This window comes from Gracilinanus agilis, chromosome 3 (genome assembly GCF_016433145.1).
Source record: "Gracilinanus agilis isolate LMUSP501 chromosome 3, AgileGrace, whole genome shotgun sequence".
Lineage (NCBI taxonomy): Eukaryota > Metazoa > Chordata > Mammalia > Didelphimorphia > Didelphidae > Gracilinanus > Gracilinanus agilis.
Window position 1 is genome coordinate 318,514,396 of NC_058132.1, and position 24,386 is coordinate 318,538,781.

Consider the following 24,386-nt stretch of genomic DNA (forward strand, 5'->3'; position numbering starts at 1 on the left):
TGTAAGAACTTTTATAGTTTCCCGCTAAAAAGTTTTATTAGTTATTCCTGATCCAAGAGTTTCTTGCTATCTCCACTCCTACCCAAAGTGGGGCAGGCTTTGCTCCCACCTTTTAGATTTTAAGAAACAAAAACAAACATATTGTAGCCATTTAAAATTTCATACAGATAAGAGATATATACATAGGTATGCAAACACATACATATATATATACATATATATATATATATATATAACTGAGATACAACAATAACAAAAGGAATTATTTCATTATATAAACAAAACATATCTTTCCTGACAGATTCAGGAAAATCAATTAACCAAAATATTCTTTTCCTATTTTCTGCCCAAGACTAAGATAGTCAGTTACTTCTACATTATTCTATATAAGGTTTTCTTAATTAGTATTATTTCAGAAAGACTAGTTCCACACAGGCATGAAAAATTACTTGCAAAATATCCGGAATTCTTGCAAATAACACTCCTCATTTTGCTAATGTTGAAATAGCTTCAAGCTACTTATCACTACCAGAGCTCATTCCTTTGTCTTCTCCATAGCAGATGAGCAAGTGTACCAGATTATACAACAAAGTTTTTTAATGTCAAAATTATACCCTCTTAAATTTCAGCACCTTCATGTCCTCTTTTACATTCCTGGCGTTATAGTACAATAAGTAAATGCCTTAGAAGCCAATAAAAAAGGGCCTTACCAAACGCTATAAAGAATTTTTAATAATCCTTTTGTGTATCCTCACTTTATAATTTGTAAGAAAACTTGTAGTTTTCTTTTGGAAAGCCTTTTCAGTTTAAAAAGCTTATTAAACGTTAGAGCATAAATTCAGTTGACATTAAACTATGCAATGTCCTTCAAGTTCAATAAATGGAGTACTTAATTTAAATTTGAAATTGGGGTTACAAAGATCTGCAAAGGCTCATCAGGTTAAAATTTGCTTTGTCTCTTAAAACAAAATTGAAAAACTTACTGTGTCAACCCCAGCCAGGAGCATTTCAGTCATGTTGGCATAGATCTCTTCTAATGTTAGCTCTTTGCTAATTAAAAGGTGTGTAAGGAGTCCTCCTCTTAGGCTTTCCCCTCTATCCAGTTGGGACTGAATGTCCTTCAACTTATTGTCAACATGAATTTGGCCTGTTTAAAGATAAACTTCTTTTAAAGAAAATACTTAGGTGAATACATACTATAGTTTATATCTCATCCTGACTTGGTCCTGACAACCCCAGAAAGAAATCCATTCAGAGGTTATTAGTCTAACAATAACACAGTTTGGGACTTTGGAACAGAACCTACATTCAAATGATCACTTTTACATGTAAAAAATGAACTCGAGGGCATATGCAATCCACTTAGATTTTAATTATTTACCTAAAAGGACACTAGCTATATTCAGAATAAAGCAGTTTCATAAACTGAGCTAAAGGGCAATGGCTTCACTTTATTTGGAGAACATGGAAAATCCACTTTGACTTTTCAGGAATATTTACTATAGGATATACAAATGGAAAAGCAACATGGTGTTGTGCAGTGATTCAGAACCTGAGGTCTGTGAACTATTTTTTGTAATGTTGATAACTATATTTCAATACAGCTGGATTTCTTTGTAATCCCATGTATTTTATTTTATGCAATTTGAAATACTGTTCTAAGAAAGGATCATTAGTTTCATGATACTGCCAAATAGGTCTCTGATGAAAAAAAAATAAGAGCCTTCACTATTATGGACAGTGCACTAGCCTTGGAGTTAGGAAGACCTGGGTTCAAAATCCTGCCTCTGATAGAGACTGGCTGGTGTTACTTTGGGAGTCACTTATCCTCTCAATGTTCAGGATAATCTTCTGGACCACAAGTTGCAGAAAATTCTGCAATGGGAGCTCCCTATGATGATGAAATAACCTATCCCGTTAAAAAAAAACAACTATACCCAAGATAAAGCTGTGTGCCTTTACAAAGTGACAGAAGTGAAAAAAAGCTCTTCTGATGTACAAAACCAGCATTATCATTTTTCAAATGTTCATCTGGATAGTCATGTTGACTGTTCCTGGATAAATCAGTCTTTTCAGAGTGTGAGAAAGTCACTCAAGGATTCCACTATGGTAAAGTCTTTAAAAAAATTGAACTAGGAAATAGACTCCTTGGCCCTGCCATATGATGCTCTTCCACACACCAGGAGGCTGAAAGTCAGAACCTCTGGGGCAACTCCCCCATCATGGGAATGTTCTCACCAAGAGCCAAATGTGGTTAGATGGGCCTCAGAAGCCCCATCACTCATAGTGTCCCCCACAAAAAATTCTGATGTCCACCAAAAGGCATCTTCCTTTCCTGCATTCCTATCCAGTCCTCATTCCTATCCAGCAGTAGTCTCTCCTGAACTCCACTCCTTCATCCCACATTGGACATGCTGAAGGTGCTGAAGCAGAAATCCCTTCAGCATTTCAAGCTCAACATGTTGGAAACAGAACTCTTCTGTCCTCCAAAACTGCCCCCTCTTCCCAGCTTCTCTATTACTGTCCAGAGCACCCCTGTCTTTCCAGAGTTCAAGTTCATAACCTTGATGTCCTCTGGGTTTCCTACCCTTTCACTCACCCCATGTACAAAATCCTTTGGTTTTCTCCCTCGACAACATCTCTCAGTCCCTTCCTCTCCACTTACACGCTCAATACAGTCACCCCTTCCTTCAGGCCATCATTATCACTTTCCGGACTCTCACAGTAGCCTTCTGATTTGCCTCAAGTTTCCTCCCGCTGCAATCCAAGGTCTACATGGGCTGGCAAAGTCTAAAAATTCTACTGTCTCATTGGATTAATTCCTTCAGTTCCCTATTACCTCTAAAAGCCATCCTATAGTCACATACTCCTCAGGCACTTAAAGCCCTTCACCACTTGCCCTCCATCTCCCTACCCAAACCTTATCACACATTTGTCCCCTTCACACCCTTTAAAGGTCCATCTCCCATCTCCATGTCTTTCAGTGAGGATTCTCCAAGCCTGGAATAGGCTCTCAACTGTCCCCTCGCGCTCCTACTGGAGACCTCTCATGCCTCTTCCCCTCCACTGCAAACCACACTGCATTTATTTTTCTCATATGTATACACACATATACATGTAGATATGGATGGAGGTATATGTGTGCATACACTTACACACATTATTTTCCTCCCCTCCCTCTCTTCCAAACCTCAATAAAATAAAAACCCCTTCATGATCAGACTTGGCTCACTCCTATGTGTTTTTCCCCAGCAGCCAACATAAGAGTTTGGCACATAACAAACACCTAATAAAATTCTAGTACTGGTCCCCTCTCTTCTGCCTCGACCCCTCCACTTCAAATCACACCTGTAAACAAGGCCATAGAAAATATTGAATGTGTTCAAAATAAATTCAGTAGGATGGAAAGTGAAACAAAATACTTAAAATAACTATTCTATTTTTAAAATAATTTAAAGAGGAACAGCTCAGTGGATAGAAAGTCAGACCTGAAAATGGGAGGTCCTGGGTTCAAATGTGGCCTTGAATGCTTCCTAGCCATGTGATTCTGGGCAAGTCACTTAACCCCAGTTGCCTAGCCCTTACCACTCTTCTCTCAGAATCATTACTCAGTATCGATTCTAAGAGAAGATAGAATTTTAAAATAAATAAAAAATGTAAAGAAAACTTGCCACCTCACTTGCACTGAAAATGCAACTGAAGAAAAAATTTACAGGATTTTGAGCCCTACATTGTTGACTTAATTTCTCTTAGTGTGCACAAGCTTGGGAGAAAATGCCTGTAAATTGATAGTCAAAATAGTCAGTTGACTATATAGGAATGAGGAAACTTAAAGCAAATATAATAGAATTTATTCATTCCATTGGTATTTGTTTTCAAAGGAGTCCCTTGAGGGAACTACTATTCAACTGGCTGCCATTTCTTTAACGTTATTTGGAACTTCCTTTCAAAATGCCTTGAGATCATTTATGAGTCTCATAAGAAAATTATCATAATTTATAGCTGCACTTAATTTTTAAAAATTTCATTAGTTGTTCTTGTATTTATTATAGACACTATCATTCCACTGGTATTTCCTATTTTTCATTGAAAATGTATAGCATTTCAGTTGTATTATGGTTTAGACTTTGGTGGGTTAAGAGTTTCAATACTTTCATATCCATTTCTATATTCTTTTTCATTTTAAAAATTTGATTCCCTCTGTAAACTCAGAGTCATTTACCAATATATACTCTGCTGCTCCCAAACACTTTCTTTTAGCCCTTATAACAATGAAAGACAATTAAACAAATTAAGCAAAAAATGACCAACGAATTATATCTGACAGCTTCTGCAACATTCTGTATCTGTAGTCCCCCATCTCTCAAGAGAGAGATGTCATACCTTGTAATTCCCTCAAAAATTTTCCCCTCAAAATATTATTACCAAGATTGATCACATACTCTATTCAATGGCTTTTATTCCAAATAACTTTCTGCTTTTCCTGAAAAATAATTTTCATCCACCAAACATGAATGTTTGCTAATCCATTGAAGATATTTAAAAGTATATGACATGGACTCTGAAGACAACTCCAAAAGAGACATTTTAAAAATATTTTGACCCACTGTTTGCATTTTGAGTACATGAGTAAATATTCATTTAGATGTAGAAGTTCTGATGTATGTATGAATGTTCTACATTTAGTCACATTATCCACATTTCATGCTAACTCTCAAAACTGAGCTAAAGGTCTATTAACACAAATAACATTTATTATAAATATATTGCACGATCAAATCAATCTCTGCCATAAATAACTCATTGTCTTGGATCAAAATTAGATTACAACAGGCAATAGAGTCAGGCCAATTCTAAGTTTATAAAAAGTGACCCTTCAATTCTTCTCTTACTAAATTTGAAGAGTCCATCCCAGGATCTGCAGAATTCTTTCCAGGGTTTAGGAATAAATGGGCGAAGCCATTTGGGAATAGCTCCTGCATACATGGTGGTCTTAAACATACTAAACATCAACTCCAGTGCTTCGATGTATTCCACTGTCAGCTGGGGGACATTGTTTTCCAGGCAGCCCAAACGACATTCATAAAGAATAGTAGCCACTCCTAGAGAGGAAAAAGACAAAAGTTTAAAAGCCTTCTTCTGAAATGATGACATTATCAAGGTTTAACTTGTATTTATAAAACTAAGTTTCAAAAGTTTAGGAGGATGATAAATAAAATTGACAGGTTTAAGGATTCATTTTTATCATTACTATCAAAAAATTATACTATCCTAAGAACCATAGAGCTATATATATTTAGAAGATCTAAAGTAAGAAATCTCAAGATGGTCTAGAAAGAACAAAAAGTCCCAACTGATGGTTTGCCAGTGAATCTGAGTCAGTCAAGATCGCAAGGTCTTTTCTTTGGCACATGTCCTCACCACACTTTCCTAAGATTCCTAGATAAAAAGGAGTTATAGCCTAAGTTCATTATAAGGAATCCAGTTTTTATTCCCTTATTCATTCATTGCCCTTTAGAATAGCAAAGCTTTGGTATAATGAAAAGTTGGTCTTTATCATAAAATGGTTGGAAACCTCTCAACCAGAGCATTCAAGAATGCAAGGAAAGGGCCTGATGACTTGGCAAAAGCAGGATTTGTTTCCACTAGTCCAAATTCTCTTAGGATTCTTTTATCAGTGGTTCTTTAACTGGATTAATAATACATTTTTTTGTTATTGTTCTTATAGAAGCTTTCAATTAAAACTTAAAAAAACTTTAATCAAACCAAGAAAATTTATACTAAATAATGATAAATGTAAAGATATTCCTCTAACTAAACATTAATTTAATTAATTTATTTAAATTAATTTAAAAACTAGTCCTGTGACCCTGCAAAAGGTCTATATTAGTGCTAAAAATGAGGGACCAATAAAGGTGAAATAAACAAGGGCCAGAAAATGTCCAAGTGAGCAATTCTTGATCCTGCTTGAACAGGTGCTCAGCTTTATCTACCCTGATCCTAACTGGTCCTCCTGGTATACAAGATTCAACCTGGTTTATGGACTTGGATTCCTGATCATACCCTTCAAACTTTTCTATTATCAAAAATGATATTTGTAAAAAACGCTTTAGCATAGTGTGCACCACATAGTAGGTGCAATGTAAATTATTATTTCTGTACCACCCCCATGTCCTGAAAGACCCTGATTACTTGATTGGATTCTTGATGACCTCTGACCCTCTATACTCCTAATAACTTGGAGGGGTCTTTGGGGACTCTCACTGGACTGCTGGAGGATGAACAGAAGAGAAAGACACAGAGGCAAAGAAAGATAAATGACAGAACTACACAGAATTTAAAAAGTTGTTATTTAGCTTCATTCGTTAGTCTTAGTTTCTATGTAATCAGCTTTTTAAACCAATGGTTCCTTAAGCCAGTTATGCTTTAAGTCAGTAGGGCAAACTATGGCCCACAGGCCAGATGCAGCCCCCTGAAATGTTCTATCTGGCTGCAACATTATTCCTAATCTGACGAATACAATGAGTAGGATACAATACAATTAAACTTTGAAAGAGCTGCCTTAGAAACAGACTGACAGATGAGCATTTTCTTTCCTTTGGCCCCCTCTTTAAAAAGTTTGCCCATCACTGCTTTAAATAGTTATGAATCAGTTTATTTACCTATAAAATTAAAGGGACTGGGCTAGACCAGATATTCTTAACTTTTTTTTTTTTTTGGTGTCATGGAGTCCTTCAGCAGTCTGACAAAAATCTATGAACTCCTGAGAATAAGGTTTCTAAATACATAAAATAAAAATAAAAGACATAGAATTACAAAGAAAATCAAGTATATTGAAATGTAGTTATCAAAATAATTTTAAAAACTAAATTCACAGACCTCAAGTTATCCTGGTAGAGGGTCTCTTAAGATTTCCTCTAGCTTTAACATTCTAAGAATCTGGGGACATATGGTAGGTAGGTGGTAATTGAGGGTAGGCTTAGAGATAGATGGAGGTCCTGGGCTCAAATCTGGCCTCAAGAGACTTCCTAGCTGTGTTACCCTGGGCAAGTCACATAGCCTAGCCCTTACCATTCTTCTGTCATGAACCAATACAGACTGTTGATTCTAAGAAAGAAGGTAAGAGTGGGGTTTTTTTTAATTCTATGAATCTCATTAAATCAGAAAGTTCTCATATAATAATCTGAGTATCAGTACCAAACTAAATATATACCTTTCTATCCTCTCCAGTGAGTCACTTTAAGTCCAATCCTGAGATGAAATATACATGTGACATATTCATATGTCATATTTAAAGAAGAAATACTCTCTAAAATTACATATCTATAATCCTGTTGTCATTTATTTATCATTATAACTTATAATAATAATAATAATAATTACTTATTACTATTATTTTTCTTTTCAGTTTTATAATTTCTTATAGCTCAGAAATTTAAAAATACGAAAACATCTACTTGTATACCTATACTTTCTATTTCCTATATTTTATCCATCATACTTCCTTTCCTTAAAACAAGGTGCATAATGATAGTTGACTTTAAAGAATGCTTAGAGAAGTGTCCCTTCTCTAAGGCCAGCATAAATAGCCCAAATCCCAGAGACAACCAGGCAGCATTGGCTTTACAAGCAAATAAAACCATTGGCTTGTAAATATTGCATGAACTGCTAAACATCAGGATCCCTAATTCCTACCCCCAAATATTTTTCCCATCAGACTGCTTACGTTTGATATTCTGCCAGTAGAGGGAAATTTCTCTGAAGAAAAAAAAATTCTATTAAAATGGAAATACTCCTACAAGGGATGGTACATAAAGCTGGAACAGTTTTTTAGGTGAACTAGCTTAACAAATTGCTTTCTAAGATAGTATTGTTGAAAACCAACTAGAGAAGAAAAGGACAATGGATAGGCTTAGAAAATAAGGCATTGCCTAGCAAAGACAGGCAGGGGAATACAAAGTCCATGAAAGCAGGAATTGTTTTATTTTTGTTTCTGTATCCCCAAACCTGGCATAATGCGCCTTTTACATCTTAGGTATCTCCTTAATAAATGTTTGTTGAGTTGAATTGAAAAAGGCACCACACGGACGAGGGAACTCTGGACGTCATGAGAATAGAGGGTGCCTCATGTAAGGTGAAGAGGGCAAGGACAGGGAAATATTTCAGGTTGGGAGAACAGCATAGAAAGGGATAGGATGGTACAGTGCTGGTCTGAGAGAGGAAGCACATGTTTTGAGTGATACTTCTGCTACCCTATTAGAAGAGGAAACATGGAAAAATCCTTTTCCCTCTCTGAACCTTAGGAGAAACTTCTGGCTTTGCCACTGACTATGTGAAATTGGATAAGTCATTTGACTCCTCTGGGATTTGGTTTCTTTACATGTAAAATAAAGAGATTCAATTGTATCAGGGGTCAACTACCAGCAAATAACACAGGCCCTTTTAGGCTTTTGGAAGCTACTTTAATGAGAATAAAGAATATGCTTTGTGCCTATGTTTTAATTCATCTCCTTTTTTTGCAAAGGAATAAGGAATCTCTAGTCTTAGAGCCAAGTTGAGTTTTTATGCTACTGCTGCTGTGGCCCCCATTCTTATTGCTTGGAGGAGAGAATTCCAGATGGGATGTCACACATCAGCATCTCCTCGTTAGCCATTCTCTCTGTTCAATAATTTCCTTTTCTTTTCCCATTTTTCTTCCAGCCCTGGGATCATGCTTGCTGCTCCCTGTTATGTTATTGCTTCCTTTCACACTCGAGCCCCACAATGAGAGGCTCTCCCTGCCACTCAAAAATAAATACAATTTTCCTTGCATCACCTTATTCTAAAGGATTGTTGGTACCACGAATGGCAGGCTGGGCAAATGTAACTGTGCCAGTATTCAAAAAGGAGAGAGAACCTTAAGATTTCACCTCCAGGTCATAGGCCCTACCTAGGTATTATAAAGAAGGCCTTCTGAGGACAAGAAATACTTTTCATTTAGTATTTCTCTCATATTAATTTATATAAATTAAATAAAGAAATAGAAATGTATACCTATAAAGAAACAGAAACATATAGATGAAGTTGATATAAAATTGCTCTGCAATCAACTGAAATACACACATATACCTATGATAACCATATGTATTTGAAGAGTTATGCTTTAAGACTATTACTGGGTTGCTTTTCTTTCTTAAAAGGATGTTGACTCTAGGACTAAGATGATTTCTAAAGACCTTTCCAGTTCTATGTCTATTATTGGATTAACTGACAGCATATGTTAATGGAGAAGTGGGGGACTTTTCTGGCCTTATACACCAGCCTTGTTAAATACACATTCTGATGACTTTGTGGCTGATGTAGGTTCATCAAGCCTGAATGAATCTCCTATTTCCTGATGCTGATAAATCTGTCACCCCCCAAAAAATTACAGCCATGTGGAAAGACTCAAGTGTGCTATTGGTTGCTCATTGCCAGAATTCTTGGGCAGATAATATTACTGTGCTCAGGTTCAACAATGTAGAAAGCAACAAAGTCAAATGAGAAGAAATCCCCACAGCTCTCCTCTAATACCACAGATATGATCATCTATCAGTAGCTTTAACAAACAACATTTCTAAATAAAATGTAACAAATTTCATTTTTCCTATATTTAAGATACTCTGACATACCTGAGTTTTCTACACAACTGAAACCTATCTCTTTAAGCAAAAAAAAAAAAAAAAAAAGAAAAAAAGATATAACCATTCCTTTTTTTTTTTTTTAAACCCTTGTACTTCGGTGTATTGTCTCATAGGTGGAAGATTGGTAAGGGTGGGCAATGGGGGTCAAGTGACTTGCCCAGGGTCACACAGCTGGGAAGTGGCTGAGGCCGGGTTTGAACCTAGGACCTCCTGTCTCTAGGCCTGACTCTCAATCCACTGAGCTACCCAGCTGCCCCCGATATAACCATTCTTGATGGAAATCTTTCTAAAATGTATTCTTTATTTCTTTACATTCTTAAAGAAAAGACTCAATTTGGAGTTGATGATTAGGGTCAACATTATGCATGTTAATTACTGAATTTTTCTGTAACAATAGAGCTAAAAGAGACCCCCCAGAGACATTCTAATTTATCTTCCTCATTTTACAGATGAGGAAACTGATGCACAAAATGTATAGTGAAATGCCCATGGTATCATACAGCCAACAAGTGGTAGAATTTGACTGGTCTTCTGAGTCTTTTAATTCTAAAGGCTTTCTACATCACATTATTAGTGGCTATTTAGGTGTGCAGAGCTAATTAACCTTAAACTAAATAGCCTTGGGGTTGGCTGGGTGGCACAGTGGATAAAGTACCAGACCTGGAGTCAAGAAGATGAATCTTCCTGAGTTCAAATCTGGCCTTACTAGTTCCATGATCCTGGGTGAGTCATTTAACCCTGTTTGCCTCAATTTCCTCACCTGTAACATCATCTGGAGGAGGAAATGGCTAACCACTCTAGTATCTTTGACAAGAAATTCTCAAATGGGGTCATGAAGAGATGGACATGACTAAATCAACTGAACAACAAAAACAGTCTTAGACTGTTACTTAATACTTTCAAATTCTTTCATCTGTTTTTTAAAATAGTTTTTATTTCTTTTCTTCCTTTTTAGTCTGACAGCTGTCACTTCAAGGTTTTGTCAGTTCCATTACATATATATCAGCCCCTCTCCAGCTTTCTTATTTTCTGTTGCATGGGAAACCAAATAACCAAATTTATTAGAATTGCTTCTAAAATAAGAGGTAATTTGTGGGAAGCCAATAAGAGAATAGATAAAAATCTGAGACTCCTCTTTTGACCCCTTTTGTGATCCACACCCTTTCTTGTTGAAAAGTATTGTGGCCTTATTGAAAAGCTTTAAGCTCTTAACAAACCAGTAGTCAAGAGGTTAACGTTCTTCCCCTTTGGTCAGAAATGCAGCCAAGGCTGAAACCTTAGTTTAGCAGGGGCATTTGCCCCTGAGAGAAGTATTCTCAGATTTAGCTTGCTGATAATCAAGAAGCTGAAGGTCCAGCCTGGTTCTTATCTTCACCTTGAAGTTTCTGAATTTCTGTGTGTTGTCTAAACTCATTGCAATGTCTACAGAGCTGTAAAACTCTCTCTGTGCTTGTGGGTGAAAGGGAGTTTGAATTTTCATATATAATAAACTTGTGACTCAATGGCACTTCAGAGAAGCAGCTATGAGTTAATAGTCAAGATCATCTCCTAGGGGCAGCTGGGTAGCTCAGTGGATTGAGAGTCAGGCCTAGAGACAGGAGGTCCTAGGTTCAAATTTGACCTCAGACACTTCCCAGCTGTGTGCCACTTGACCCCCATTGCCTAGCCCTTACCACTCTTCTGCCTATTGATTCCAAGGCAGAAGGTAAGGGTTTAAAAAAATCATCTCCTGTGTCCCTTATTTTCTTATCAACTAAGCCATCCTTATCAGAGATGATAAATAGATCTTGACAGTAATTGGCTCTGAGTGAAGGCTTGAAGAGTTCTTCTATGAGTTATTTACACAGGTTCTTGTACAAAGCCCTAGTGAAATCTTTTTTATCTGTTCATCAGTTGGTTTTTTTGTTTTGTTTTTTTGCTAACTTCCTGATTCTCCTGCAACCTGGATAGTTGAATTTGCCAGGTAAGTGACTTCCCCTATACTCCCCAAAGAAGTAAGGCATTATTTTACTTAATTTTGCCAATGTCAAAACACTGAAAAAGAAAGTCCAAGAACATTTATAAAAGCCAAAGAGCAAGAGAGTAAAATTTCTCCATCTGTAAACTTTTCAATTCCAGAGACATTTATTAAATGTTTTTATTATGTATCAGTTATAGTGCTATATGACTGGGATAGAAACACAAAAGTGAAATGTTCTCTGTTTCAAGAGCTCCCACTCTATAGGGGGTACAAGAGGCATACTAATAAGTAAATTTGAGCAAAGAGACAACACTAACAACTGGCAGTATGGGGAAGGCCTCACAGAGAAGATGGCACCTAAGCTGAGCCTTGAAGGAAGAAAGAAGTGAAGATGTACATTCCAGGCAAGGAGGACATGCCTGGAAGCCCATGCAATGGAAAAGTTTTAGGAAACAACCATATATTTTCATAATATATTCTTTGGTATCATCTGAATCAACTGATGGTGAGACCTCCTCTTCTCCTACTTCCAAAAAACAAAAAGATCTTTAGTGCTACACAAATGCATGAATCTCTGTAAAATGCTCATTTATCCTTTCTTTTTCTGCTTATATGTTGAATGCCTCACCTTCCATTGAGTACTTGAAGAAAAGATTATTAACATTAGTCACAGTTTCTCCATCTGCTTCCTGGTTCCTGAGGATGTAGATTCTTCTAATCAAATCAGCAATAACTTGGTTGACTTCTCCAGAAAAAATAGCCACATCTTTGGGTTTCAAAATTCTTTGTCTTAATACACTTCTCATTTTTAACCACTGCTCACCTTCTCTAAAAAAAAATAATAATAACTTAATGTCTAAACATTTTTTAAAAATGTGTATGGAATTACAAGGAACTTGTAAGAATTTCTCCATGACAGTGAAGTAATTTCTAGATTTGCCAACCATTCAGATAGGAAGACTGAACAAAAAGAAAATGGAATTTAAAGGAAAGACTTGGGTTGGATATAAGGCAGCACTCTGAAAGTAATAATGTGCTAGAATGAGCTATTGTCGGGTGGTGGCTTTGGGTGTAAAAAAGTAAGTGGATGGGCCTGAAGATTCAAAGGAAGGGCTTTTTTTAGGATTTGGTAAACCTGAACAGAGTTCTGTATGAAATCCATCAAATAATGACACAGTTTAACACACATACGTACTTACGCAGAAATAAGTCCAGTCGCTCTTCCTCTTAAGTCCCTATATTCCTGCCAGGATTCCATATTGGCTCTCTGGGGAGTGATTCCCTCAGCCCGGAGAACCTGCGCCACCATGTCTCTGTCTGCAATAGATACTACAAATTGAGGCCCAAAGTGAGACTTGAAGATTTTTCCATATTCCAGTGTGTGTTTTTGCTGCAATGCCATGGAGAAATCAGAAAAGAATAAAAAATACATACTAAGGAAAACTCTCCTCAAAGATACACTTTAACCAAAAAAGTTTCCCGATTTTGCCATAATATGTCACAAATCATAGTCTCTATCTTGCAGAATGGTATAATGAAAAAAAACACTAGATTTAGAATCAAAAGCTCATGATTTAAATCTTGGTTCCATTGCTTAATTGCTTACTTAAACTCTTTAAATGTTGATTTCTTTATTGAGATTATAGGGATTACACTTCTATCATTCACTCTTTCAGGACTATTCTGAGGGAAACACTTTGTAAACAGTAAAATTCACATAAATAAGATTAATATTACCAGACTAAGCTTATATTTTCATATGATAAAGATATTTTTTAATTCTAAAATATAAGTAAGAGATTTACCTGGTAAAGTGAAGCACGGGGAGTAATATAATATTGTGTATTTCAAGTAAAATAAAATTGAACCTGTTACAAGAAAAGTAGTTACATATCTTTTCAAAGCACTTATGACCAATTTCAATAAAAGAGTAAATAAAAGTGTTTCACTAAAACAAATAGCTTTTTAAGGGTAGATTACTCAGCAATGTACATAAAACCAGAGCTTAAATTGGATAAATGAAAGGAAAGCTAAAAGTGAAAGTGTTAAATAAAAAAGGAGCTATACTAACAAAAATGAATGTTGTTTGTTGAATAGAATATAGCAAGCAGGTGATGAATTGAAACACTTTTCACTATAACTAAAAATAATCACTCCTGATATGGGATGCTTGATGTTGAGAATTGTCAGAGAAACAAAAATGCAAATCAATTTTATTCAACAAACTGAGCAAATGAACAAAATTCAGCATCTTCTATACAACAAACATGGGGCAACATAACCTACTACATTTTAGAGGTCAGTAAAAGTAAAGATGAATTTTTTTTCTTATCTAAATTCACAAATCCCCTAAAATTTTTGATCCATGAACCCCCTTAGTCTAGTCACAGGACTGGTTTTTAAGTCAGGGGAGTTGAATTTGTCTTGCTTTTGACATACATTTGTTGTGTAAGAATGTGCTCCAAGCAACTCCCTACATCTATAAATAACAGAAGAATTACTGATCTGGATTAGTGGAAGGAGTTTCCACACTAGGATTTCCCATATCCATGAAATCACAGTTTTAGACCACTCCCAAAACTGTACAGAGTAATATGACAGACATTGAGTATAATTTAAAGTTGGAAAAAGACAGTCTTCCCTGATGGGTATTATCATCTAGTAAGGGAGATGACATCCAAAATGAGCTACAATATAAAATTATTAAGTGCACAAAGAGGTATAAACAAAGTGCTAAATGAGTTGTCAGAGCTAGTACTGGAGTTGAATTTTTCAGTAAAGGGGAGGAAGAGCAGCTGGGTAGCTAGAATGCCAGTGGATAGATAGCCAGGCCTAGAGTTAGGAGGAACTGGGTTCAAATGTGACTAGATACTTCCTAGCTGACTGGGGAAGTCACTTAACCCCCATTGCCTAGCCCTTACTGCTCTCCCACTTTGAAACAGGTATTGATTCTAAGACAGAAGGGTAAGGAAAAACACACTAACCATAGGGAACTGCATCAACAAAAAGACACCAAACAAAAGCAATCAAATACATCAACAAACAATTATTAAACACCTACTATATGCCAGCAATAGAAAGAAATAGTCTGCTCTTAAATGTTTCTCAAGAAAACATTGTAAAAGAAGGGAGGCTATAATCCTCCTCAACCCTCCTAGCTCAGCTGATGTAATCACATAATAGGATACAAAAAGTAACACCTTGTTACTCTATGACATTCTTTTATTAGAGTCTCCTGCTGAGGAAGGGAACAATGAGATTGGCTAAGCAAACAGATTTCACATACCGTTGGGAGATTCAAACAGCTAAAACCCTAGTCAAATTCCAGAGTAGAGAATTTGAAGGCAATGGATAAGACTCCTGTCCTGTAAGGGGGAAAGAATTGGATTTCTCTCTTTTCTCTTTCCCCTTCTTTCCCCCACAACTGGCTGTGGCGTTTAATAGCAAAGTGGGAGGCATTCACTACAGCAGTTCTAGAATTCATTGGATCAAGAGAGTCTAAAATCAACTGAAGAAGCAGACACACTTCGGATAGCTGTAGATTCAGACATATAGTTGCTTGAAAGCAGAAGCAGCTTTGATAATTAACGACCATGAAAACAGAGAAGAGAGTCAGCAATGAAGAGGAGACCCTAGAAACTTAGCTGAGAAATCAGCCCAGCCAAAGCAACCTTCATGAGGACTCTAAACGAAGTCCTCTGTTTGATCTGTGTCTTCCCATGGCTACTATGTGTATCTGTGGGTGACTAAACCCTGACTATAGTATAGAGGGAATGTTTTATAGCTATTATTTTGTAATTATTATTTCTTCTTAGTGCCTTTGCTTTGAGCTAATTGGCACTGAGTGACTATTGATGGTGTATGGAGTGAAATTAGTCTATCATTCTCAATGTACTTTTGGTTAGCAGTAGTAACAATATTAGATCAAAATTCCTGGGACTCCAAAGTACAGGTTAAGTTTGAATCATTTATCATTGGATACAGCTTTGCTTTCCCTTCACCCTTCCCCTTTCCAGTTTCTCACACAAACCCTTAATCAATACTCTTTTGCACAGGTAGAGGGTATTGTATTACTTTTTTTTTATAAATTAGGAGTTCATTTGTATATCTTTGGGTCTCTGACTTAAGCAAAATGTTCCCTTCCTTTGTGTGATAAGCAATAAAGCTGCTTCTGTCTGCATCTTATCCTGGCCTCTAATTATTTGAGTGATTAAAGGGGGTGCATCCTGCAAGACCCCCAAAATTCCCAAGCCAGACAAATAGGGGCTTGTCCTGGATTCTAAAACAAAAGAGAATGCCTCAGTTTACCTATCTGAACAAGCTAAGACCTGACAAAAGCCCCAATTTGGGCTGCTTCCCATTGGGCATTGATGGTGAACCTTTTAGAGACCGAGTGCTGTGCCCCTCCCACCATGGAGTGTACAGCATGCCCTGTCCCCCTTACCCCACACAGGAAAGGGAGGAAGCTCTCCCATTGGGCTGCTGGGGGGAGGGGTGGGTGAAGTGAGGAATGTATAGAAAAGGGGAGGAGAATGACCTGAGCATCCCGCTCCCTTCTGCTGCCTGTGAGCCACCTCCCTTGCCCTCTGTGCACTCCCACTGGGCTATTGGGCAAAGGGGCAGGGCATGTAAAAAGGCATGGTGGAGAGGGGAGCAGCTCCACCTAAGTCCCTTGACTGACTTTCTAGTAACAAACTGAGGGAGGAGGGGAGCAGCCATGTGCCCACAAAGAGTGCTCTGTGTACCATCTTTGGCACCTGTGCCATAGGTTCGCCATCACTACTATAGGGAAATTGAGTCTCCTATTTTGTTTCTAAAAAGCCTGACAGTGAAAGAGCCATAAGAGGGCCAAAAGAGAGCAAGGCAGACAGCTGAAGACCAGCAGCAATCCAGCAATCTGCAGAGAACAACAGAAGGATTTGCTTATGTGAGTAACAATAGGAATCTTTGTGGGGGGGAAGGTGAATTCTTTTCTAGCAATTCTTTCTGGGCATGAGTGAATGGGACAAAGGAAGAAACAGAACTAAAAATTTTCTAATTAGGTAACCCTGAGGGAATATTAGATTTATTGAATAGGGAGGCACAGTTAAACTTTCCATAGAAAAGCCTGTGGGATGATCCTCCAGCCTCTGTTTCTGCTGAGAATTTGCAGATTGAACACCTTGGTTAGTTCACAAGATAGCCTTGGCTAGTGAGCCTAGGGTTTGATTGACTAGTTGTTCTAGGTAGCAAGACATCTCAAACAAGACACAGGTTGCCCAAGTCTGGACTAGTGACTCTGAGAGTATGCAAACCAGGGTCTGATTCACAAGACGTCTCAGGTAAGACACGGGTTGCCTGAGTCTGGACTGGTGAGTCTGAGAGTGAGTGAATCAGGGAAAAGTTAGCTTGCAAGACATCTCAGGCTGGAAAATCTCTGGATTGAGGCATTAATGCCTACCGGCAGAGATTTAACAGGGTACTAGACATTTTGATTTCTAGCCAGATTGCTGTGGCTTGAGGCAGTTTGAGTTGTCAGTAAGGAAGGGCTGGCAAGGTTTTCCCAAAACAATAGAACCTTTACTTTCTAACTAAGAAAACAGCAAGCCAGGGGTTAAGTTGCTGGTCAATGCCAAGTTTAAGCTGTTGCTGGAAGCCAGAGACCAACATCTTAGGGGGAAAAAATGGGTCAGAAACATTCCTCTGCAGAGGTTAGTGAACAGACCTTGGGATAGCCCCTTAGGACTAAAACTACAATCTTGGGGAAAATCATTTAGATATATGGATTTTGATCAGAAACTTCTTATTAAATAGTGTTGTTTATGCTGGTCAGGAATGGAAATTGACAGAGAACAATATCTTATGGCCCCATCTTGGATCCTCTGAAAGCTCAGTCTGTAAAAAATTATATTTAACTGTCAATAAGAGAGAGATTAAAAAAGGGGTGAGTTTATGCAGCAATTCAGCCCCCTGAGATAGGGACTTATGTATTAAAAAATATACCAGTAGCAGTGACAGGGGCAAAGAAGAAGGAGAGGTTCTGAATTGGGATGAGAAGAAGAAAGGAACCAGGATCCAATGGAGGTCCTCTCTCCCCCCTACCTGGATAGTCCTCCTCCTCCTCCTGCTTACCCCGGACCAGTACTACCATTTCCTCATCCTCTACCTCCAATTCCTCAGGCATTACCACTTCCTATTTCACAAGTAACAGCACTCCCACTTGAGGAGATTCTACAGATCCTTATGGACCCCTCAGTTGAGAGCTTGAGCAGTTAGTAGAGGATCAGAGAAACTTACTCTTAAGTGGAGTGGTGAAGCAATGCCCATAGAGGAAAGCTCCACTAGGGCAGGGGCTTGGATATGTTAATGCTCTCCTCAGTGGCTCTGAAGTGAGGAATTCTAATAGAGGAATGGAATTATTCCATTTGCAGATTGAACACCATGGCTAGTTCACAAGATAGCCTTGGCTAGTGAGCCTTGGCTCTGCAAACAGAGCCAGGTCAGATCAGCTTCTATGAAGGTCTGGGATAATGAAAAACTCATAGCCCAAAGTGGACTGAGGAAGGAATTTCCTCTCTGGAATAACATTAATCCAGTTCCTCAGGAGAATATTATTCAGGGCATAAGAATAGATATGCAACAGAATTAGAACTTGAATGAGGTGTCTGAAGACAAACTGGAGAAAGATGAAACCTCCATTGATTTTTTGAATTCTGGCTTAGATGTGACTACTAGTCTCTGGTCAGATATTGGTGGAAAGCTCCAGAAAATGGAAAATGGGTGAATGAGCCATTAAATGAGGTCTTACAGCAAATCCCAGAGGTGTTTGTAAGAAAGGATGGAGCAATCAATTTAGAAGGCCTCCAGAGGCCATAGATGTTCCTCTTGTGTGCTATAGTCGTAGAGAAGTAGGTTACTTAGAAAAAGATGGTCCCAAACAAGATTTACTCTCTCACAAAGACTGGAGACTGAAGGAGTCAGAGTCTATTCTTTGATGACTCCCACCCAGAGCCCTTGATGATATTGAAGTGGGGGAATCAGGGAGCAAAGATCACCTTCATGATATGATGATTTACTCCTTATTGTGTTGTCTAAGGACTAAGCTTTATAAAATGCAACTTACTATGACTGAGGAAGAAGAAAAGATTTTTTATCTTCATTACCTAACCAATAGTTTTGAAAGTGAGACACAGTTTGTCTCACAAGCGGAGATTTAGGAGCAAAGAGGTTTTTGAAATAAAAGGAATGATTCAAGTACTAAGGAGACTCATCTTACAACCAAGGGGGTTGTTTATTGCAAGAGTTCTAAAAGTGAAGTGAACTCTTCTCTCCCCCAGACCCTTGAAGAGGCAAAGAGAATGTAAGAGATGCAGGGGCAAAAGAATTCCGTTAACTGTCTGTGCTGTCTGTCTTTTTCTGTGGTCGTACAGGGGGTGGGGGAAGAGATCTCTTTTGTGATTATTGAAATATGTACCCTGTCTGTCACTCCTTCATTATTCTGGAAAAAATGAAGAGGTTGACAGACCAGAGGATGTATTTAGGGAATTCAAAAGGAAACACTTGTTGAGTTTCTTAAACTTTAAGTTAAATTAACTAAATGAGAAACAGATTTTGTCCTCTGCTTTAGAGAAGGCAGAGACAAAAAGATCTGTTCAATACTTTTCCTCCTTTCTTCTCTGCTGGCCACAGAGAAAAGAAGTGGAAGTAACAAGGACAGAAAGGGATGTTTTGATCCCACAAACAGATACTTAATTTTAAGGCTGATGTATGTAATTTTGGAAAATCACAAATGATTTTGAAATGTACTTATGGAATTGAGTGGAACTGAGTGAAGTAAAATGAGTATAAAGTGATCTAGTGTTGTAAATTGTTTATCAGTTTGTAAGATTCCAGATAGTTTTTATTCTGTACTAATTTAGTGATGAGAGACCTGTTAGTTTTCATTTGAGATTTGAAATGAAAACAATGGCTAGAGATTTGACTATTTGGACATGCCTAAAATGTTTGTTATTTGAGCAAACTAAAATTGGGAATTGATTGATATAAATATAATTGGTAGCCTGCCTGATTAGCAGAAGGGGTTTTTGCTTTAAAGATGCAGATGAGAAGCAAACTCCTAATATTTGCTGGCTGTTTAATAAAAATGAGGGTTTAATAAGCATAAGAATTTAATACCAGCTGTTTGGAAGATGTGATATTTGATTTTGTATAATCTGAATTTTTGTGCTTACAAATGAAAATGTAGAAATGTTATGTTAGTATATGTGCTGTTGAAGTAAGCACCAAGTGAAAATGTAATGAACATTGGGGAAGAAGTTTTAAATTTATAAATTTGAGATGAACATGCACTAAGAGTTTGAAATATTGTTAAAAGAATTTCTGAATTTGACTAATTGTGATATATGGATTGTTACCAGATTATGTACTTTGAGCAAGAATTATTCTACTAATGGGAATAATTACTTCCTGTAAGTCAGTAATGTAAATGGGAAGAAGGTTCAAATCCTAACTGTGCTCATTATTAGCTGTGGAAACGTTAAGGAAATTACTTTCCCTTAGTCTAAAGTCATTAGCTTCTTCATCTGGAAAAAAAAAAAAAGGAAACTGGGCATGGTTCCTTCCAATGCTGACATTGGCCGAGTGGGTTTGTGTAAAGCGGATAAAGACAGATGAGACAAAAGCTGTTATGTGTGAATGGTATGGGTGGGAAAACTACAGAAGCTACTTTTATAAGTTCTTACTACCGACCCTGAGCATTCCTAAGGAGAAGTTATCACTAGTGGTTGTGCCAATGGGGTCCCTGCATTTGGGTTGGTCAGGACAAAAATACAAAAATTACGGAAGAGGTTGGCTATTGATCTCGCTAAGAGAATTCCATTTTCCATTTCAATATTCTTAATACCAGGAGATAAGTCACGCCCAGAACCCGGCACGCGAGGATCTCCGACAACCAACCACAAAGCACATGAGGTCCGCAAAGGCCGGGGCCCGGCCCCGCCTCCATCTCCACCCGCCGGAGCTGGGACAGTTGCATAAGAGCTGATCCCAGATGTCCAGCAGGACCTTTCTCCACCCATCCCAAGCCTTCCACCAATCAGAAAGGCCCTCTCACTTGCCCGTAATCTGCTGGGCACCTTCCTTCCCTTATCTCCCCCGACTCCACGTGGGCCCCTGTGTCTCCTAAGCAACCACATTGGCTTGGGCTCACTTATTCTAATCTAGAGAATCGGGGAAAGAGGAGTTGTAATAAAGAGACACTGGGGTATTGGGAACCTCCAAAAGAAAAGGAATATTCTTGAAATAGGGCTGGGCACACTGCCCTCTCTTTCAAGACTTGCCTGATATTCCCATGTAGATTCACCAAGAAGAAACCGAATCTACAACCCTACCTCCCCAATACCCCAGACCCAACAGGGCCGAACCAACACTTGCGCATGCGCCTAGCAAACGAAAGCTCGGAAACCGCGGACACACCCCCCCCCCCCCCCGCGAGTAGTGACGGGATTAAAAACCTTGAGCCCCTCCCCTTGCCGCGGAGGCTTCGGAAGGAAGGGCTCCCGACCAACTCGCCAGCCTTAGTGGGCGCGGGGGTGGGGCGTGGCGTGTGTGTGGATGACGTTTGGTTTTTTAAAACCGCCAGCCTTGAGTACCGCCAGTAAGTGCGCTTCGCGCAGTCTCTCCCTTTTTTCATTTTTTCTCGCTTTCTGTGGACGCGCCAAATTAAAAAAAGGAAAGCAAGAAAAATCAAGCAGTTCCGAGAAGAGCTCTTCCATCAATGTTATTCTCTCTAAAAATAAATAATAATCTATCTCTCCTCTCTCTCAACCCACACCAGCCTTTCCCCTCGAGCCCGTCTTTCATACTCGACCCCATGAGGTAGTAACATCGAGTAACTCCTGAATAGGAAAACCCTATTTCTCAGCCCCCTTTCCCACACCCACCCCTGTTCGTATCGCTTGAGTCCCAGTTCTTGTTTCTCGAGACTGTGCAGCATTGTACGTGTGGTTACCCCCGACACACACCTCACTTAGCTCCAAAATCCACTTGATTGAAACCAAATTCCTCATCTCTTTGCTGCTTGGCAGTTTTAAAAAAGCTCCATTTGGCTATAATCAATAAATGAGTACAAGTGCTCAGTCCCTCCAGTCTCTTTTGCACGGACTTGAAAAAAAAAATAGCAAAAAAAAAAAAGTCTTACTTCGACATCCCACCCCTTCTCCCAAGCCAAAACAACAACAAAAAAACCCAAACCTCATCTTTTTCTGCTTTCCCGCCTTACATAATAAGCGAGAAGGGATTGTACGGCTCATCTGGATGCTGAAACATTCTGTGATCATAACTGGGGGGTCTTCCCCCACTCCCTTCTCATTCTTGAATTGCCTTGAAACAGATTTCAAGCATAAATGTGTACTTCAATCAGTCTGAGTTACAGAGCATTAGCAATGACACCCAGACCACACTGATGTACAGAGGGATCAATTAACTCCCAGGCTAGTTTGCAACACAAAGCAAGCGGAAGCGGGTTTTTTTGGAGGGGGAGGATTGGGGGAAGTAGAGGCTCTAGGCACTCCCTGTTAGAAATAGATATCTACCTGGATTTCGTGGATACGGCTAAAGCCATCCTTCCAGAAGAATTCCACCAAGTTAGCCAGGGTTTTGGGCCCTGGCATTTCTTTCAGGGTCTTCACCTTTAGATGTTGTTGCTGCGGAGTGGCCGTCGGGACCTTCCCTACCCCTGCCGCCACCATCTCCTCCTCTTCTTTGTCCTCAGCTCCTGTTCCTGCCGCATTATTCCGTACCTCCAGGTTCTGGCTGCCACAAAGTTTGGGCAGCTGGTGAAACCTGCTGACAAAAATTAAGCGATCAAAAATCCCATTCCATTCAGGCACTAACGTTGGTTTATAGTGGGCTTTCAAGATCTTAGTAAAGAGAGCCATTTTTAAAAAATTCTACTTTTTAAAAGTTTTTTGTTTTGTTTCTGTGGCTGTTCTCTTTCCTCGGTTTTAACTTGTACAAGCAGCTCTTCTTCAAACTCTTACTGCTTGGGCATCAGTTTACACAGACCATTATTAAAGGCTCCCTCCCCTAAGGCTGGAAAAGGGGGGGTGGTCTGTGATGAGACTAGAATAGAATGTATCTATTATTATTTTTATTCAGAACAGATCAATTTACCAATTATGCAATTTCCCTAACCACAAACTTTTGTTGTCCATGCTATGCACCCCTTAGCTTGGCACATACACCCACACAATTTAGAAATGACAATTATTTCCTTCATTAAAATTAGTAGTGATTATAGTTGAATCTAGTTCATTTTTATGTTTGTCTTTTTTCAAAACAAAAGGTTAGGTTCTTGGTACAAAAAGCCCCTGCAATTATAATTCAGGATGCCTCGGCAGATAACAAAAACTGGGGAATAAAACCTAAATTTTACAACTCTGTGTATAAATGACAGTTCTTTCTATAACAGCAACATGATTTTGAAAATTCTTGTAATAATTAGAATTGTGTTTTTTTGGTTCCTGACTTGTAAGGGTTATTAAAAAGAATTAGACTTTTATGTTTTCTAGAAACACCCACCCACTTTCTCCAGCACTGACTCTCACATCCTTTGCAAAATCAATTTGCTCATGAATTCTTTTGCCTTTTGACTAGGTGCTATGATGATCCTCTGACTGTGTCTAAAAACTCCCACACATCTACAGCTAATTTGAGGCAGTGAGATGAGTGTAGAGGGTTTTATTCTCCTGGGTCTGAAAAGTGGTGAGACACTGTTGCACAATGCTTAAAGACGTGCAGAGTTTTAATTGAGGGTGTGTTTTAACTACTCTGGATCCAGATGCCAGTGCCCAGTTGGAAAGAGAAGTACCTCCCACAAAGGGAGTAACTTGGCAGCAAGTATGCAAATATCTTGACTTTTAGAGAAGGAAAGCCTAGATACCTAGAAAAAGACAGTTCTTCTGAAGACTGAGAAAAAAAATTAATGTAAACTGTATTCATGCATCTGGATAATTTAAAAAGTTAAAAACACAAATTATTATTCCTAAGGAAAAAAATAATTTTCTGATATATCTTCTTAAATATTATACATACATATTTAAATTTTTAGTAGTATTTGAAGCTTACAGAAAGTAAAAGGTTCATTCATGTCCAAGTCTTTATAACTCCATTTGGGGTTTTCTTAGCAAAGAAAAAGAAACTGATTACGGGACCACAAAAAAAGATATACACCAAAATGGAGACAATGAAATCTGAAATAATAAGTAAGTGGGTCAAAGAACAAATCATAGAAACAATTATGTAAAAGCAAATGATAATGATGAAACAACACACAAAAATTTCTAGGGTGCAACTATAGCAGTCCTCAGGGGGGAAATCATATCCTTAAAATCATACTTTAATAGAAAAATTTTTGTATTCAAATATTTGAGTCATGTCTGACTCTTTGTGACCCTATTTAAGGCTTTCCTGGCAAAGATGATAGAGTGATTTGCCATGTCCTTCTTCAGCCCATTTTACAGATGAAGAAACTGAGGCAAACAGGGTGAAGAGACTTGCCCTGGGTCAACAGCTAGTGCCTGAGGCCAGATTTGAACTCAGGAAGATGTCTTCCTGACTCCAGGTTAGCCACTCTATCCACTGTGCCACCTAGCTGCCCTCAAGAAGAAAAAAAAGTACTATGAATCAAAAAAGGTATATATGAAAGTACTTAGAAGGGCATAAGACTTATACAAGTGAAAATTATTATTAGTTGTGCCCAGAAGTACTTTATTTTCTTTTAATTT

The 24,386-nt window shown here is 38.2% G+C and overlaps 1 protein-coding gene across 1 annotated transcript in view; it reads right to left on the reverse strand.

The window, feature by feature from the left end:
* The window catches only part of LOC123239379 (cytochrome P450 27C1), a 30,784-nt gene extending 8,246 nt beyond the window's left edge, over positions 1–22,538 (reverse strand). Inside the window, exons 1-5 of the mRNA XM_044666649.1 lie at positions 22,194–22,538; positions 12,822–13,012; positions 12,251–12,450; positions 4,893–5,102; positions 984–1,147 (exon numbers count right to left, since the gene is read on the reverse strand). Of these exons, the coding sequence (XP_044522584.1) occupies positions 984–1,147; positions 4,893–5,102; positions 12,251–12,450; positions 12,822–13,012; positions 22,194–22,538 (1,110 nt within the window). The remainder of the gene's footprint in view (positions 1–983; positions 1,148–4,892; positions 5,103–12,250; positions 12,451–12,821; positions 13,013–22,193) is intronic.
* Positions 22,539–24,386: the final 1,848 nt, after the last annotated feature.